Source organism: Danio rerio, chromosome 23 (genome assembly GCF_049306965.1).
Source record: "Danio rerio strain Tuebingen ecotype United States chromosome 23, GRCz12tu, whole genome shotgun sequence".
NCBI lineage: Eukaryota > Metazoa > Chordata > Actinopteri > Cypriniformes > Danionidae > Danio > Danio rerio.
Window position 1 is genome coordinate 21,459,643 of NC_133198.1, and position 16,448 is coordinate 21,476,090.

A 16,448-nucleotide genomic window follows, 5' to 3' on the forward strand; every position below is an offset into this window, starting at 1 on the left:
AACATTCGAAAAGCAACTCCTTAATCATATTATTGTCTTATTCAGTTTAAGGAAAATAATTTGATAACTGATGTCCATGTAAACGTAGTCACTGTCAAGCTCCCCTGCATCTCAGTTGCCGCTGTGGAAATCAGTTATAGTGCATGTACTGAAACTCCCCTTTTCATGCAAATCCTTCCCTCTTTCACCACTCGACACTCTTACCTAAACAAAGCAAAACTCTTTCCTGAATTTTTTCAAACTAAAGGTTTAAAACACCCTACCGAGACAGGGAGGGTTCCATGGCAAAGGTTTTTGGTTCTTTGTAAGCCTAAATAAATAAGAGTTTCTATTGTTATACTGAATGAGTTTAAGTATAAAAAATGGCAAATCAGTACTGACAGTCACTGACTGCTCAAAAAAAGCTATAGTATATATATATATATATATATATATATATATATATATATATATATATATATAAAATAAGAAATAATGAACAAAATAATTTGAAAACTTTTACCCAGGAGAAAAAATAAAAACAGTATTATACTCTGACTGTTTGACGCTTGAAAATTTTTGCATCCCATACAGCAGCATGTAATGTTGCTTACCCTAAAAGAAAGAAACAAAGTGAACTGGGGAAAGTCGTTTTAACTGTTATAACACTCAGTTCTACTTGTCTAATAATAATGGAGATCTGGGAACAGCTGCAAAGGGATATTTTTGGAGATTGGCTGCAAAAAAATGCACTTACATCAGAGAGTCTATACAGGGCCTTTGGGGCCCGTGCTCTCCATAAAGAACTCACAAACCAGTGCTCAAGCTCATATAACTTACTGGACTCAATTACTATTACTAATCAAGCACATATGTGAGATCACACTTGATGTCATTGGAAAAAAAAAACAGCTTTTTGTTTGTGGCAATTGGCAATACAAATCTTGCATGTAGCACTGCAGACTAATGGCAATACTGCTTGTAGTAAACAAGTTGTGGTCACATCGTCCTTTTGCTGAAGAAATAAACATTCAGCATTGGCAGCATTGATGCAATATAGCCAAGCTTTAACAAATCAATATACCATCTACAAACAATCAATCAATCAATCTAGCCAATGTGTTATTCCATGCCCAAATGCTCATTGCTGTGCTTTGCAAAGAGCATCAATGAATCGGCTCAACCATTGGTTCATCATGAGTTCTGCTCAACAGGTTTAGACTGGGCATGAAGTCAGAGGAAGTGAACGGAAAATGTGTGGAATCAGAAGCTGTTAAACTACTTCCCCACTAAGCCAAAAAGGACATTATGTAAGAAAAAAAGATATACGAGGAGGAAATAAAGAATTCATTCAGTGAGCAATTATGAATCGCTTCCTCTGCTAATCAAAAGCAAACCAGATGACAGCAGGAGAGGAGCTGTTTTAGGTCAATAAAAAGACAAATGATCAACCGTAACATGTTAACTGCCAATTCAGGCAAGGATAGTGGAAAAGGAGATTGAGAGGACCAAACCTAAAGGGTAAAACAAGGACAGGCTAGAAATATGGAAATACTCAAGAAAACGCCGACCCCATCCTTTTGCTTTCACAAATTTTGAAGTGGTTTCATATTGAGCTGATACATATATTGAAGCATTGGATCAAAATTTCAATTTTCTGAGGAAAAATGACAAATAAAACAGGAGAACGCAAGCTAAACAGTCTAAAAACATGTGCTAAATTATGTTATCTACATGATAACATTGTCAAAAATGCTAATAAGCTAACACATTAGCATTTTTAGCACTTAGTATGAATGCAGAGAACTAGCTATTTTGGGACATTTGAAGATATTGGTGGATTGAAACAACATGAGTGTAAGTAATTATTTTGGGTTAAGTATCCCTTTAAATCTTTTACATGGCCTAAAACTACTGTCAAATTGCTTCTAGATGTTACCAAACCAGCTTTGACTGGTCCAGTGTAGCAGGTAGTTTACAAAATATAGATAAAAGAAGCAGCTGCTAATGGGGAATCTGTATTTCTATACTACCAAAACAACACCAAACTTGAGGACTATGTCGACACCTCAAGGTAACATGAGTTTAATTTTCCGCCTTGAGGTCCTATGCCAATCCTTTCCCTCTCTCAGCTCCCCACAATTTACCGTATACTCTCTACAGTCCTATCTATAAAAGGTCCACGGAAAGTTTATCAGTATGGGAACAAACAGTAGCTGTGCATTTACCCTACAGCAGGGATCACCAAATTTGTTCTTGGAGGTCCGCTGTCCTGCAGATTTTAGCTCCAACTCTAATCAAACACGCCTGAACAAGCTAATCCAGGTCTTACTAGGTATACTTGAAACACCCAGGCAGGTGTGTTAAGGCCAGTTGGAGCTAAACCCTGCAGGAAACCGGCTCTCCAGGACAGTTTGGACACCCCTACCCTATAGTCATCAATAGATAATGGCAAATTTTAAACATGTTTGCCCTTAAAACGGATTTATCTATTTTTATATTTAGCATTGAAAAAGTAGCTGTTGTACTAGGCAAATAACAATTTGGGTCAGGTTGGATACAGTGTTTGCACTTATAGTCTCTGCAAACAGTCACTTACTGTCACAAAACTCAGAAAGTTAATGGACGTCTGATCAATACTGTAAAGTGACTGGTTATGATTGAAAGGCATACATGATTCAAAGAGATAAGCATAGCACTCTCATCTCCCAATGCAAGTATTAAACCTCTGCTACTTAAGAAGGGGGGCTCCAGGAAAGTGAATTGGCATAAATGATCCTGGGTGTTTTCTGAGCTGGAACAGTAATCTATTCTCCAGCACCCAGCTTCTCTCTGCATGCAATTTAACTAAAAAGGTAGTTTAAGCAACAAAGATCCTAAATTTTATGCAAGTCATAATTCAATCTACATCAGCATATTGGAAGAAGACAAATTCAGATCATGCACATTATTGATCACTGGCTTCATTTACAGAATCCCTTCACTCAAAAATAACTACTGGACATAGAAAAACATTCAATTCTAGTATCAATATCTGCATTTGGCAGGTAAACTAAAGCAGCACGGCAATGCTGATGCAAAAAAAAATTTAAAAATTCTTGGACATAGAACTCTGCTGACACACTGTGGTGAAAAGCATACAGTGCATCTCATCGAGATCCAAAACAAAGAATCAAAAAGAGTCCATTTAGAGAAATTACAGCTTTATTGAGTCACAATGTTTAAAGAATGGAAGCTGCGATGAAAAGACTAGAGCCAGGTGAATGAATGGAAAGATCAGCCTATCCATTCCTTTCTAACATCAACCTCACCCGTCCCATTAGCTGGGGTTAAAGAGAGAGGTGTCATAAAGAGGACACTGGACACTGCTGTTCTGTTACACACATTCAAACGGCACAACTGGCATTCTGGGCTCTCAACTGCTGGACCAGAGAAAGCTGCTCAACCCTTTCTCAGATGCAAGCGGGAGAACCAGACTGCCTTTATTTTCTCTCCCTCAGTCTGCTGGTTTTGAGCAGAAGAAAGAGTTTACACCGCACACACATCATCCATTTCATTCATAATTATCTGCTGCCTCTAAAACCATGACACATGTTGTGCATATTCTATTGAACAAAGAACCAGTCTAACTTACTCTAACCGGCATATGCTCACCGCATTCAGGAGAATCACCCACTAGAGAAAACCCTACGCTAATTTCACCAGGCATGTCAATGTTACACAGATGTCCTATTAAAACTAGATGATTCAGATGCGGACAGTACAAAATAAACACACGAAAATATGAAAAGAAAAAAAATATTCACTTGAAATTTGGATGACTGCATTTAAATCTGACACTAAATAAATATTGATTGTACCATTAAATATCTCAATTTAACCTACGTCCCCGGGATACATTTGTGACAGCGTGTCCAGATTTGACACGTTTTGTCAGATGGCTTAAACGAAAACATTTGATTGTCATTTTAGGATCTTTATGTTGGGTAGATCGGGAACTCATTGGAATGTTTTCTTAGGCAACCCGGCTTTATTTTAGCATGTGGCCACAAAATGCAGAACCTTATAAAGATGAAACAATTAAGCTCTGGATAAGGTTTCAAACTATTTTCTAGCAGGGAAAAATAGTCATCAGAACTGTCTGTGGTCAAACCTTTTTAGGGGGAAAACTAGTTCACCCAAAATTGTATTCATTATTTATTCACCTTCATGTTCCAAGTCTGTATGCTGTTATTTTTTTAGAGGAACAGAAAATAGTCTTTTTTCATATAAACCCAAAAACTATATTACTCGTCAAGTTTTTAACCTTTAAAAGTATTTTCACAGAAAAACATGTTATATTTCTACTCAATATTTTTTGATGTCCAGTACAAATACCTTTACATTCATTTTTCAGCACACAGATAAGATTTACCCTAAATTGAACAAGAAAATGCCTTTCAAAGTTGTCTATTGTCTGTAGAAGAGTGAGTTATTTCAACAGAAAATGTCCACTTTCTTTTCCCCATTAACATTTTGTCTATTTTAAGCATAAATACAATCTTGTTAATCTTATTAATACAATTATGTTAACTTAAGAAAGCAGTCATCACTATGCTGTGTTTAAAGGTTAAGTTTTTAAAAAAATCCCTTTTTGCAATGGTTGGGTTTAAAAGACCCCAGTGAAAAAGAGCAACTCTGCATGATGTTTTTATAGTCATGGTAACTATGATTTGTTGTATAAAAACCTATTCCTTGGTTTGTGTTTCACAATATCGCAGCACACAGATTTAAAGCAACATGAGAGTGAATAAATAAAAGTTTGGGTGAAATATCTACTTCAAGAACAACTGGTAAACGTGAAAAATGGCTCAGCCTAAAAAAAAAAACAACAGAGTGAAGGGGTGTGTGCCTGAGCTGAAGAAAAGAATGATAGATGTAAATACATTTGCTTGTTGTCCATTCCATCTCCCACCAGGTAAATTAAAACATTTTTGGTCTGTTGCTCTCAGCCTTTTGGCTGAACAGGGGGAGGAAATGGACAGCAGGAGTTAGCCACATATTACGCTGTGCTTCACACAAACATAATGGACACGCACACGTTCAAATCAATCATTCTCACTGAGGATATGATGAGGGTCAGGAGTAAAGAGACTCTCTGTGGCAGTGTGCAGTTCTTATGCCAGCTGCACCTCAGGAGGACTGGCATTATTGTTGCTCCCTTCCTGCACGCTGACCACTGAGCCACGGTACGGGACCTCTATGATCCGAGGTTTGTCAATGATGCGGGCGCAGCGATTGCCCTTCTCCACGATGCCAATGATCCAAGCTTGTTGCCCATCGCCCACCCCTCCATCCTGCCCAGCTCCCAGCAAACCCATGCGGCTGGATTTCATCTCTGCGCAAAACCGGGCTGCTTGCTCCCGTGGCAAACAGATCAACAGACCACCTGAGAGAGGCAGGAAAAAGATGTGAATCGAACCAAGAGCTTGAAGGAAACTTTACGACTACGAATGCCCATTTTAGGAACGTCAATAAATGTTAAAATATTAATACGGCAGCAACCAGACCAAAGGAGGCTTTAATGTGCTTTTTAAAAAAGGTACAATTGTACACAATTTAGGACTGTCATTTAGGATGGTGCTGCGAAACTGATGGATATATAGAAATTTTAATATGATATGAGAATGAATTTTATAATTATTTACAAAGAAATGACCCAAAACGGTTTACGTTAGGTCTTTAAGTTTCATTATAACTGCGACAGACAGACAGACAGTACTGATATATATGGAGCAAATGGATCCCAACACAAAGTTATTAGTGGTTTGACTGTTGATTATTTGTTTCTCGCATTTTCTCTACCTCCATTTTATTTGTATTTATTTTATTTCTTAATTTTATGATTTAAACCTATTGTTATTCATTTTATATTTGTACAATAAGAGTAAACTTATAAGGAAACTTGTATCTACTTGTATTTGCTTATGTGTGGATGTAGGTTTATATATATTTATATATATTTGTATATATTTAATGTTCTGAGTAAAAGGTCAATAAAAAGATCTCAACAAAAAAATTAAATAACTGCAAAAATTGAAAGAAGGTTATCTGATCATTTTTTAGTCAGTGTGTATTGGGCCGTGACTCTCACCTGATGTTTCGGAAGATGTGCCCTGCAAAAGCCCAAACAGGTTTCCACCAGCTTTGCTGATCGCGGCCATTTTAGAGATAATGGGAAGGTTGTGAATGACAAAGGCAACATCGTTTTTCTGCTGCTTGGCCAGATTTCGTGCATGACCAATGATCCCAAACCCAGTGATGTCTGTGGCAGCGTGTGCATTAAATTTGTGCATTAAGGCAGCAGCTGGAGTGGGAGAAAAAATAAATATTTACAAATCATTCAAAACCAGCTTTCCTTTACCTCATCATTGTGTAAAGTACACTCAGAGGCCATTTGAAATACTACAAAGTTGCAAAACTATGTGAAGTGTGTGTGCTGAAAATTAGCCCCATTGTTTAAATAAATCCACGTTAAGACTGCTTATGCAGTGACATACCAGTGCGATTGAGGGTGGCCATATTGAGCATAGCCTCCTGATAGGCTTGCTCCACTTCCTCCCTGGAAATCACCAATTTTATCTTATTCCATTTCTCAGGCTAAAAAAAAAAAGAAAGAAAGATGCATGTGATTACAGAGATTTAATACAAGGATGCAAGGTTGTAATCTTTACAAATGATTACTTTACTAAATTCTTCACAAAAATAGTGCAAGTCAGTTGCTGTGAAATATACTCACTATATCCAGCCACTGATGGGCATTCACTGCTACTTGAGTTCCCAGAGGTTTTGTGAGAACCAACACATCCCCAGGTACAGCCCCGTCAGGCCTACATATATATTAAAACAAATATTGAAAGGTCACACAGTCAGCATTTGCTTTCATAACTCATGTATGTTAGTTAAGGAAAACTGGTTCATTCAGATCCATATGTGTGGATTTGACTTCTTCATGAGAGAGCAGACAGAAACACTCACAAAATGAAATCATTGGGCTGGCAGACCACAGAAGCCACGCCCCCAATTATGATCCAGGGATTGATGACTGTTTGTCCTCCAGTGACTGAAGTCCCGCCTTCCTCCGCCGCATCACGGAAACCCTTCATCATTAAAGGCAACACCAAATCTCTCTCCTGAGACAACATCGGCAAGCAACACATACAGTTAACCACTTAGCCAGGGTTCCCACTCTATGGAAACTGTCAAAGTCTTACTGACTAAAAGGATGAGCTTTCATAACATATCCACCGTATTTTTCATTTAAGAGCAGCATGGCCATTGTAACTTAAATGTAACTTTAAAAAAACTTACAATCTCATTCACTTCCTTTTAAAAGCCTTTATTATGGGTTTTTAAAAATTTACTTCCGCACAGTGTGCTACACATCTCTAAATGAATGAAAACATCCAGCTGAGAGTCAAGTCTGATAGTGCAACGTGTTTAACAATTTAGATTTTTAAATAAAAGATTCAACTCAGAGAAGTTTAAATGATTCATCGTTCATCCAGGTCTTTTGCCTGTTCGTATCAACATCGACACAAAACAATACTAAATATGAACTACCGGATCTGATAAAATGTTAACGTGGCTTTTCCTTCAGACACTAGCGGAGTGCGAAGGATCATGTGATTGATCCTGATGCAAAGATCCGTATCACTGAGAGATGGCTAGACATGCTTCAGTGGGGAATAAAGGGTTCAAGTTCATTTTCACAATAACACCACCACAGTAATGCCAACCTAGTGCTATTATTTTTCTAGTTTTTGATACAATAACCTTCCCTGCAGCGTGGGATTCGCCTTCCATTTCTTATTAAAGGAAGGATCGGCAAAGACTACTAATGTATGGGACTTGCAGAAATGCAGTTTGTATGGACCAGTTTCTTCTTCCTCCAGATCCTGTAAGTGTTTCTTCTTCCTACACAATGTAAAGTGTGCTTAAATGGTTCCCTGCTTTTCTGTAGTTTGCAAAATATGTATTTATAGTGTGCTGTAACTTGTAATTGCTCCCTGTGGCTTGTAAAAGTGTATCTGTTATAGATCAGTGCTTGTACTGTATCTCTCAGGTTAACATTTTATGGACATATCATGTCTAAAACTACATTGAAAACGTGGCGCATGCTTTTTCCTTTACCGATTTAAATGTGTTATGTTCTCGTTATCCCCTGCTGTTTGTTGCTCCGGCCACTACCAGCTGTTCCTCACATGTGCAACGCGATTCATTTTCAAAATAGTTCAACTTTTGCCACAGTGTGGATTAATCCTGAATGTGTGTCATTGGTATTACTGGGGGTTGTGGTTAAGAATAGAGGAATAGGCTGGTGTTTAACTGCTTTGCTTTAATGCATTCTTGCATTGGGCTCACGCATATACTCTGATCACTACTTCATAACCGTATTGGGCGTTTCTCTCCTTCTCGCTATGGACAAAGTCAGCCGATCACAACAGACTGGGTCATCAGACCAATCAGCGCAGATTAGCCTTACGCAAAGAGGTTTGGGAACAAATGAATTGCTGAACAAATCATATGGGAGTCGTTGGGATAATTAGGTAAAAATAAATGCATATTATAAAGACAATGAAAGTGTTTGCCCTTGCATGATTATCAGCCTGTTGTTGGAGACCCCCAAAACCAAAATATGACCTATTATAATGCATAATGGGAGATCTTTAAGTTTTATCAAAGCAAATCAACTTATGCTGCTTAATGTTTAAACTCATGTTTTAGTACATTTGTTTGCCGGTTGACAAGTGGGAAAATAATAAAATGGCATGAAAAAAGACAACAGCAATAAGCAAAACTTGAAAAATAACATGAAATAAATTATAAAATAAAAAAAATACAAAACAAAAATCCACGATATTCCATTACTTGGTCAAAAAACAAAAGCATATAAAAATTCTGTCACTTTCAATGTCTGGTTTCAAACTTTTATAATTAAACGATATTCCAAATATTCCATGACCTGTGGGAATGCCGCTTAGCTTTCTGAATCTGCAAAAATACGTACAAATATTTAAATAAAATCTATCCTAACTTCACCTTCTCGTTCATCTTCTGACTGACACTGAGGAGCATGAGCATGTTGTCACACTCTGTGATGCCCATGGCGTACAGATCACTCAGGACATTTGCACAGGCGATTCGTCCCTGTAAAAAAAAAAAAACAGAGATGAGCTTCATACATACAGTATGTGAGGTGCTTGTAACATTAACAGAGTGCACCCACCATCATGTAAGGGTCCTCCACTAAAGGATAGAAGAAATCTGTGGTTTGGACCAGGGAGAGACCTCCATGTCTTAGTGGGATCACACATGAGTCCATTCCAATACCTGAACCAAGAAAGAACATAATTATTATTTTTTTCATTGATATCCATTACATGTGAAAAAATGCATGCACATTTAAATAGCACATACTATTGTGATTAAAAATAATTTTATAATACCACGGAGTAAGAAACATGTAATCAGGATTTATGATTTGTTCCCAGAAATAAGCATTGACTAAAACTTAGGTGCATAGTTCACATCTCTTTTAAATGACTGGGTTATATCGATAGTTAATAATGGTTTTAAATTAACAGGATGAATCAAAGGTTAAACAAAGTGCTCAGTGAAACAGATGTTTTCTGATCCTTCAAGACAGATTAATGATGGTTTTCTAAAATACATTAACAAAATAACTTTGCAGTTTTATGTTTGACATTACAAGAGATTACAACACATGCTATGCTGAATCCACAGAACACAAACGGTTGTTGGTGTGTTTTGGCAAGTTTACAGGAAACAACGTTGCACCAAACTATTGCATATAAACAGGTTTGACAGTAGTGATAATCAACCGGTTTTGCAAAGACAATAATTGGAAACCTTTTAATTGTCAGTTTTTATAGCAATTCCTGGAACTCATTTCGCGAATCGGTTCTTTTGAACAGGCTTTGTGAACAGAAGGTGGTAATAAATGTTTTAATTTTGCAAGTCTATCATGCAATAAGTTTACATCGTGTTTTTTTTTTTTTTTATAAAAACTTTGCTATTCAGCCACTTAATTAACCTAATTAACAGTCAAACCCTCACTTAACGTCAAATGCTCTTTCTCCAGAGTATTAAAACTTCATCTTTTGCTGTATTTTATTAACATTTCTTGTATTGTTTTGGCATTGTTTGCCTTTTATCTGTGTTGTATAATTTGTTTTACTTGTGTAAAGCACTTTGCTCAACCTTGGTAACGTTAGTAGTAAGGTGCTAACTTAAGGTTATAAAAAAAAAAATTTTGATTGAGTCTCTTGATTCAACCGATTCGTTTAAAAGATCCGATTCACAAGAACTATTACCGAATCAATGCTCGCTATTTGACAGCGTCGGTGTGACAGGTCATACTTTACCTAGTCGAGGACCCTGAGCAGCCGAAACAAGCCCAAAGTCAGCGGTTTCGTCTCCAACACCCGTCCCCAAACCGCCATCCTCTCCGGGCGGCCGGTCAGGCTCCAGTCCCTGCAGGAGTTTGAGCAGAGTCTCCTGCGGGACTTTACACCCTCATCCTTTCATATCAGAGAAGGCCGTGAGTCGGAAGCCGCGGTCTAGGCCGTGCTCCTCCGGGTTCAACGCCTGGTATCCCGCCGGGTAAAAGACTGCATACCCTCCCGCTCCACCAGAGTCCCCTGACGGTGGCTCGGAACCCGACATGGTAAAATCAGTATGTATTCCTCATGCAGATGAAGAGGTGGTAAAAGAAAAAAAGATGAGGCGTTTTACGAAATGACTGATCCTGCCGGAGAGAGCAGAGAGCGTGTTTGATGTACACGCTTAAACACCGAGAGCAGTAGAGACGCTCCGCGCTTGCGGACTAAACCATCTCACTATCCTGAGGAGAGCGCGGTGTTACTTTCAGACACACGTTACAAAGTTCGTCGTTAACAGATAAAAGTACTGTTGAAATATACAGTACATAAAAAACGAGGTGCGTGAAAACTCATCTTGCACCAAATTAAACCATCGCTGACTCGTTTTGGACTTGCCTGGTCACATTTAATCCCCCTCTAAAAAAACAAACATGGCACAATCTCAATTGTGAGCTCCCTATTGTGGTTCTACAATAAAGGTGCATTAGACGGTTGTGTTCATGCAAATTTACACAAAAAAGGTACTCGAGAAAAATTACCGTGCTTTTCATTCCTTAAAGTATTGCAATTAGTCTGTATACACGCCAACAAAATTAATAATATGCGAAAAGTGGCTAAAAAAGTTGGAGAAATTATTCAAATGCACTTAACTATGTATACACTGGCACGCACATGCTTTAATATGTCTCCATGGTCATGTATTAATACTGTACAAACTGGGCTTTCTAGCCGCCAACCAACCCCTACACATGACGCTCAGAAAACTGGACAAAAATTTTAACTTTACCATGATTTTGAAGTCTTTTGGTTTATGAGAGGAATCACAAATAATGTTTAGATTGGTATACCCACGTCATTGTTTCCATTCAAACAACACATTGAAACACGCACATAGAGTAAAAGTATACATAGAGTAAAAGTGATTAATTAAACAAGCTTCAAAAATGTGACAGAAAAACTTTCAGAAAAGTTGTTTATTCCCACATTCAATGAATTTCATCGATATTTGGGACACTCCAAAAACACAGAACTGGACTTTGATGATGAGGAGTCACCGATAATCACCTCAGAGCTTTTGAGGTTTAAAATTAATAGCACAAATGAAAAATTCTGTCCTTTATTTGACAATATCAGATTAAAAAAAAAAACAAAGCAAACATAACACCACTTTATAATAATTGTCTTTGTCCATATTTTGATCTGTGTCAGGTTCTAACTATGGTTTCCGTGGCAGTAAAATCTGCACATTAAATGTCAAATATGTAATGGAGATGAAGATGTAATGAAGACCAGTTTGAACAATGGAAATGGCAATTCTTCTCTTCTTAAGCCTGGATGGCACTTTTGGTGCTGTAGGCCAGGTAGTAAACCATAATGCCAATCAGTGCAGCCAAGACCTCCGTTGACACCCATGGACCATTCCACGCACCCTGAAATTCAGAAATACATTAAAAAACAAGCACTTCAAGGAGCAAATCTGCAAACTAGTAGTAGAAATGTGTGAAATCCTGTAATAAGGTATATTTTCTAAGTGCTAGTGTAATGAAAAAGTAATTACTTTGTTTATGATTAAGAATTATTTAGTTTTATTTTCTGCGTGGTTTGATTTTGTTGAATGAATTAAGTTATGGTTGGGGACTTTAATTATGACACGGATAACAGAGCCTACCAATATATGACTCCTATATTAATGGATGTGAAGCAAAGCACGTCAGGGATGGAATACAATCTCATGGATTCCCCTATTTTTGAGTTTTAGCTCCTGGTTTACCGAAAATAATGAGGTCATTTTGATTGATTTTTTTATAATTTCATATTAATGTTTTTTTTTTTTATGTTGGTTTAGTGTTTTAACTTTAAGGATTCTTTTGTGTTTGTTTTCTCTCTAGTTCTTACAGGGATTCATGATGCTATATTGTGTAATAGTTCTATTGAATCTGAATAAATCTGATGTGAACCATCAGTGTTTGAGAGTCAGTCATCTTTTAACCAGGACGCTACAGTAAGATCTTATTTCATGCAAAAAAGTTCAAGTAAACCTACATAAAGTGGTGGGAGATTCAGAAGTTTGGGGTCAGCAACTTTGAATAAGGTTCTGCTCCATTTGAAAGGTATAGTAAAAGTCATTCACTCATTCATTTTCCTTCAGCTTAGTCCCTTTATTAATCAAGTGTTGCCACAGCAGAATGAACCACCAACTTATCCAGCATTTGTTTTATGCATTGGATGCCCTTCAAGCTGCAACCAGGCACTTGGAAACATTCATTCACTCTCATTAACACTCATACACAACGGACAATTTAGCTTACCCAATTTACCTACAGCGCATGTCTTTCCCGGAGGAAACCCACATGAACAAGGGGAGAACATGCAAACTCCACACAGAAATGCCAACTGACATAGCCAAGGCTTAAACGAGTAACCTTCTTGCTGTGAGGCGACAGCTCCAGCGAACTTATTTCATTGATAATCAACTTTTAGGTTCTTCTTAGGTGTACTGTTTGTTGTTGATGGAGATCAGCATGTTCACTCACCCTGTGATCCACGTTTACAGAGAACAAAGGCTTGATGGCGTCGACATCTTCATTGTTTCTTTGAGCCTGGAAACACATTCAGCAGAAAAGTTGGAACAAATTCGGCAAAAACAACAATTTGGTCATTTTGCACATTCCTCAAGTTATTCCAAACCTGCAGTTGTTTCTTATGCATAAAGGATGTTAAAGCATGTTATTAAAGATTTCTGGCCCCATGTAGTTCACTTATGTGGGGGGAAGCTTTAGTGAAGAAAGTGGAGGGTGAATGACAATATTTTGTCCTTTTGATAAGGATCTGTAATCCCATCCAGCACAGTAAATGCCACAATGAAACAAAAAAAAAAAAGAAACTTAACTCTTTAAAGTTGAAAAATATATGCAAATACATAAGTTTACTGTGAGGTTAGGAAGACTGACCATTTTAGGTCCTTCACAGTAGTGGGCAGAGCTACATAACCACTTAACATGCCTCTACTGTTTTTGGTGCAATCTTTTGTCCAGCACCATGAGTATTTTGGTATTTTTCCTGCACAAATTCCACTATAAAACAGATGCGTTCAACTATATCCTATCCAATAACATTTGAGCTCACAGCAGGTCTGTTTTTTTGAAGTTTTATAATTTTAATGAAAGGAATATTTACTTCCAATACCCAACTATTGTGCTTCATATTTTCTACATTCACAGATTTGGAATGACATGAAGGCGAGTAATCAATCACTGCCAAATTTCACCAACCTTTCGTAGAGTGCTGTAAGACTCCTCGTCAAAGAACTTGACCTGATATGTGCCTGAGCTGGCCTGCTTATGAGGAACACTCCATGACACCTGGACAGAAATAAATAATTACAATGGTTTACCCATAAATGACAATTCTGTCATCGTTTACTCACTCGACTCGTTCTAAACCACCTTTTTTTGTCTGTCGTACACAAAAGATGACATTTTGAAGAGCATTGGAAACTGATAATCACTGACATCCATAGTATGAGTTTTTCTTACTAGGGAAGTCAATGGCTAAGATACCAGTTTCTAACATTCTTCAAAACATCTTTCAAAAAAGCTCAAACTGATTTGAAACAAGTCAAAGGATGAGTAAATGACAGCATTTACATTTTGAACTTAACATTTAAGTGATTTAAACATTTACTGCTCGTTGTTGAAAACTTAAGTACCCTAACCTGGTATTTGCCAACATCTTGGCCTCTGGTCACAGGGAACTGCTTGCCATTGACATCAGCGTACAGGGCGACGCTCTACAACAAAACAAAAGCCTGGTCAGTTGTTTTTAGTGTCATTAACACATACGTCTGCTCACCGACGGTTAATTCACTCACCTGAGCCCCGTTTGCACACGCCAGACTCAGTTCAACGATGAACACAGTCTCGGAGGAGATGAGCGCGTCTGTCGTCGTGTATGAAGACGGAGAAATCACCGGGTCTGTGCAAGTCTCAGCTGAGGAGGAAAATACGCATACATTATCTAAAATAACAGCTTAATGAAATCAAGTAACGTTAGACGACAGAGAAAGAAAACGGAACTTATTTACTGTACGTTAGCATGTGACACCTCATCGTTCGCGAATACCTGAATGAAGAGTGCAATATTAAATTAACGGAAAAGCTAATTACCTGCACAGAAGCTCAGACAAAGAGCCAGAAGAGTTGTTAATACTAGCTTCATGTTGATCTCCGGGCTGTTGGTTGAATCTCTACTCACTCAAACCTAAAAAGAGAGCAGTACTCGGGTCTGTTCACCCAATGAAACACAGACAGACACGTCATCTCAGCGGAAGAATGACGTGTATGAAGATGTGAAGCGAGACCCCTGCTGAAAGCCGCCGGTACTGAAAAACTGAAGTCTTCATTCGTGCATCTCTGAAGTGTTCAAACCGTCAAATTGATTCATTTATTTTCTTCGAATTAGTCCCTTTATTCATCAGGGGTCACCACAGCAAAATGAACCGCCAACTCATCCAGCATAATTTAAACGCAACCCAGTTCTGGGAAACACACATACACTATGGCCAATTTAGTTTTTTCCATTGTGGGGGAAACCGGAGCACCCAGAGGAAGCCCACGTCAACTAGTGATCTTGCGTTAAGGTGACAGCGCTAACCATTGGCACTTAGCCACCATGAAAATAACTATTACTAATATTAAAATAAATAATTTAATTTAACCAACGATATTAAAGGAGTTTGTTTATAGTCTTTGTGCATAATACTTAACAAAAATAAAATAATAAAGTTTAAAAACAAGTGAACATCAATTAAAAGTCTAGAAATGATGTGAAATGTCAGGGAATATTTTTAACAATAACAATTACCATCCCTTTAATATTTTCTGCATCTGAACATTGTTATGAGGTCATCTACAAAGTTTTTGGAACAAAGAAATAAATTAAGAAAAACATAAAACATTAGATCAACTGGTTGAAGTGATTATTATTATATTATAATTACATATATTAAAGTCCAACAATGTTTAAAAGTGTGCGAGCAGTTTGTAATTTTGCCATTTAAATAATTTTATTAAAATAATGATGGAATATTCACATTAAATATACATATTTTAAACCAAACCTATTAAGAATGGCTTTACTCCTGCAAAAATTAAACTATGCATGATATATATATATATATTTATTTATTTATTTTATTTTTATTTTTTTGATGACAACAAAACAAAATTTATTAGCAAATATTTTGGTATATGCAATTAAATCAGCTCAGTTTGATTAGATAACACATTTATTTATTTTGCACTGCATTGTGTTGTGTTTTAAGGTTTACGGTTATAAAGTATACAGTGCTCAGCATAATTGAGTACACCCCATTTTGAAAATGAATATTTGTATCCATTTCTCAGTGAACATATGCAATGTATTTTGGTGCAATTAAACCAAACAGATTCATTAAACAGATTTATTTATTAAAATAATATTTTAGTCACCAAACATACTTAGAAATATAAATATAATACAAATAAATTCAAGCTAAATAAATTACAGCCTACAAAATTTCAACTAAATCTTGCTTTTCTTGAATTTTCTCTTTTTTTAATTTGTATTTAAGATTTTTCTATAACATATTAATTTGCGTTGACTAGTTTTTGGGCCTTTATTTTGTTAGATAAGCTCCAGATTGGGCTTCAGTACTGACTAATCTAATGTATAAGCACAATTATAATATTGTATATCTTCCTATTAAAAATATGAATTTAAAATATAGATTTGTGAGGGGTGCACTTATTTATGCTAAGCACTATA

General features: G+C 36.9%; 2 protein-coding genes across 2 annotated transcripts; both read right to left on the minus strand.

Annotated features, from left to right (window-relative positions):
- Positions 1-3,165: 3,165 nt before the first annotated feature.
- On the minus strand, positions 3,166-10,822 carry sephs3 (selenophosphate synthetase 3). The gene is made up of 8 exons (NM_001004295.2): positions 10,407-10,822; positions 9,248-9,351; positions 9,061-9,168; positions 6,997-7,151; positions 6,758-6,848; positions 6,519-6,618; positions 6,113-6,325; positions 3,166-5,407 (listed from the first exon to the last, which is right to left on the minus strand). The coding sequence occupies exons 1-8, from the start codon at positions 10,705-10,707 to the stop codon at positions 5,136-5,138; spliced, it is 1,344 nt and encodes a 447-aa protein (NP_001004295.2). The 5' UTR covers positions 10,708-10,822; the 3' UTR covers positions 3,166-5,135.
- A 771-nt stretch (positions 10,823-11,593) lies between these two features.
- ssr4 (signal sequence receptor, delta) lies at positions 11,594-14,929 on the minus strand. The gene is given in 6 exon segments (NM_001002082.1): positions 11,594-12,073; positions 13,178-13,243; positions 13,916-14,005; positions 14,359-14,433; positions 14,515-14,633; positions 14,810-14,929. Coding segments are annotated over 6 exon segments (507 nt in total). The 5' UTR covers positions 14,862-14,929; the 3' UTR covers positions 11,594-11,968.
- Positions 14,930-16,448: the final 1,519 nt, after the last annotated feature.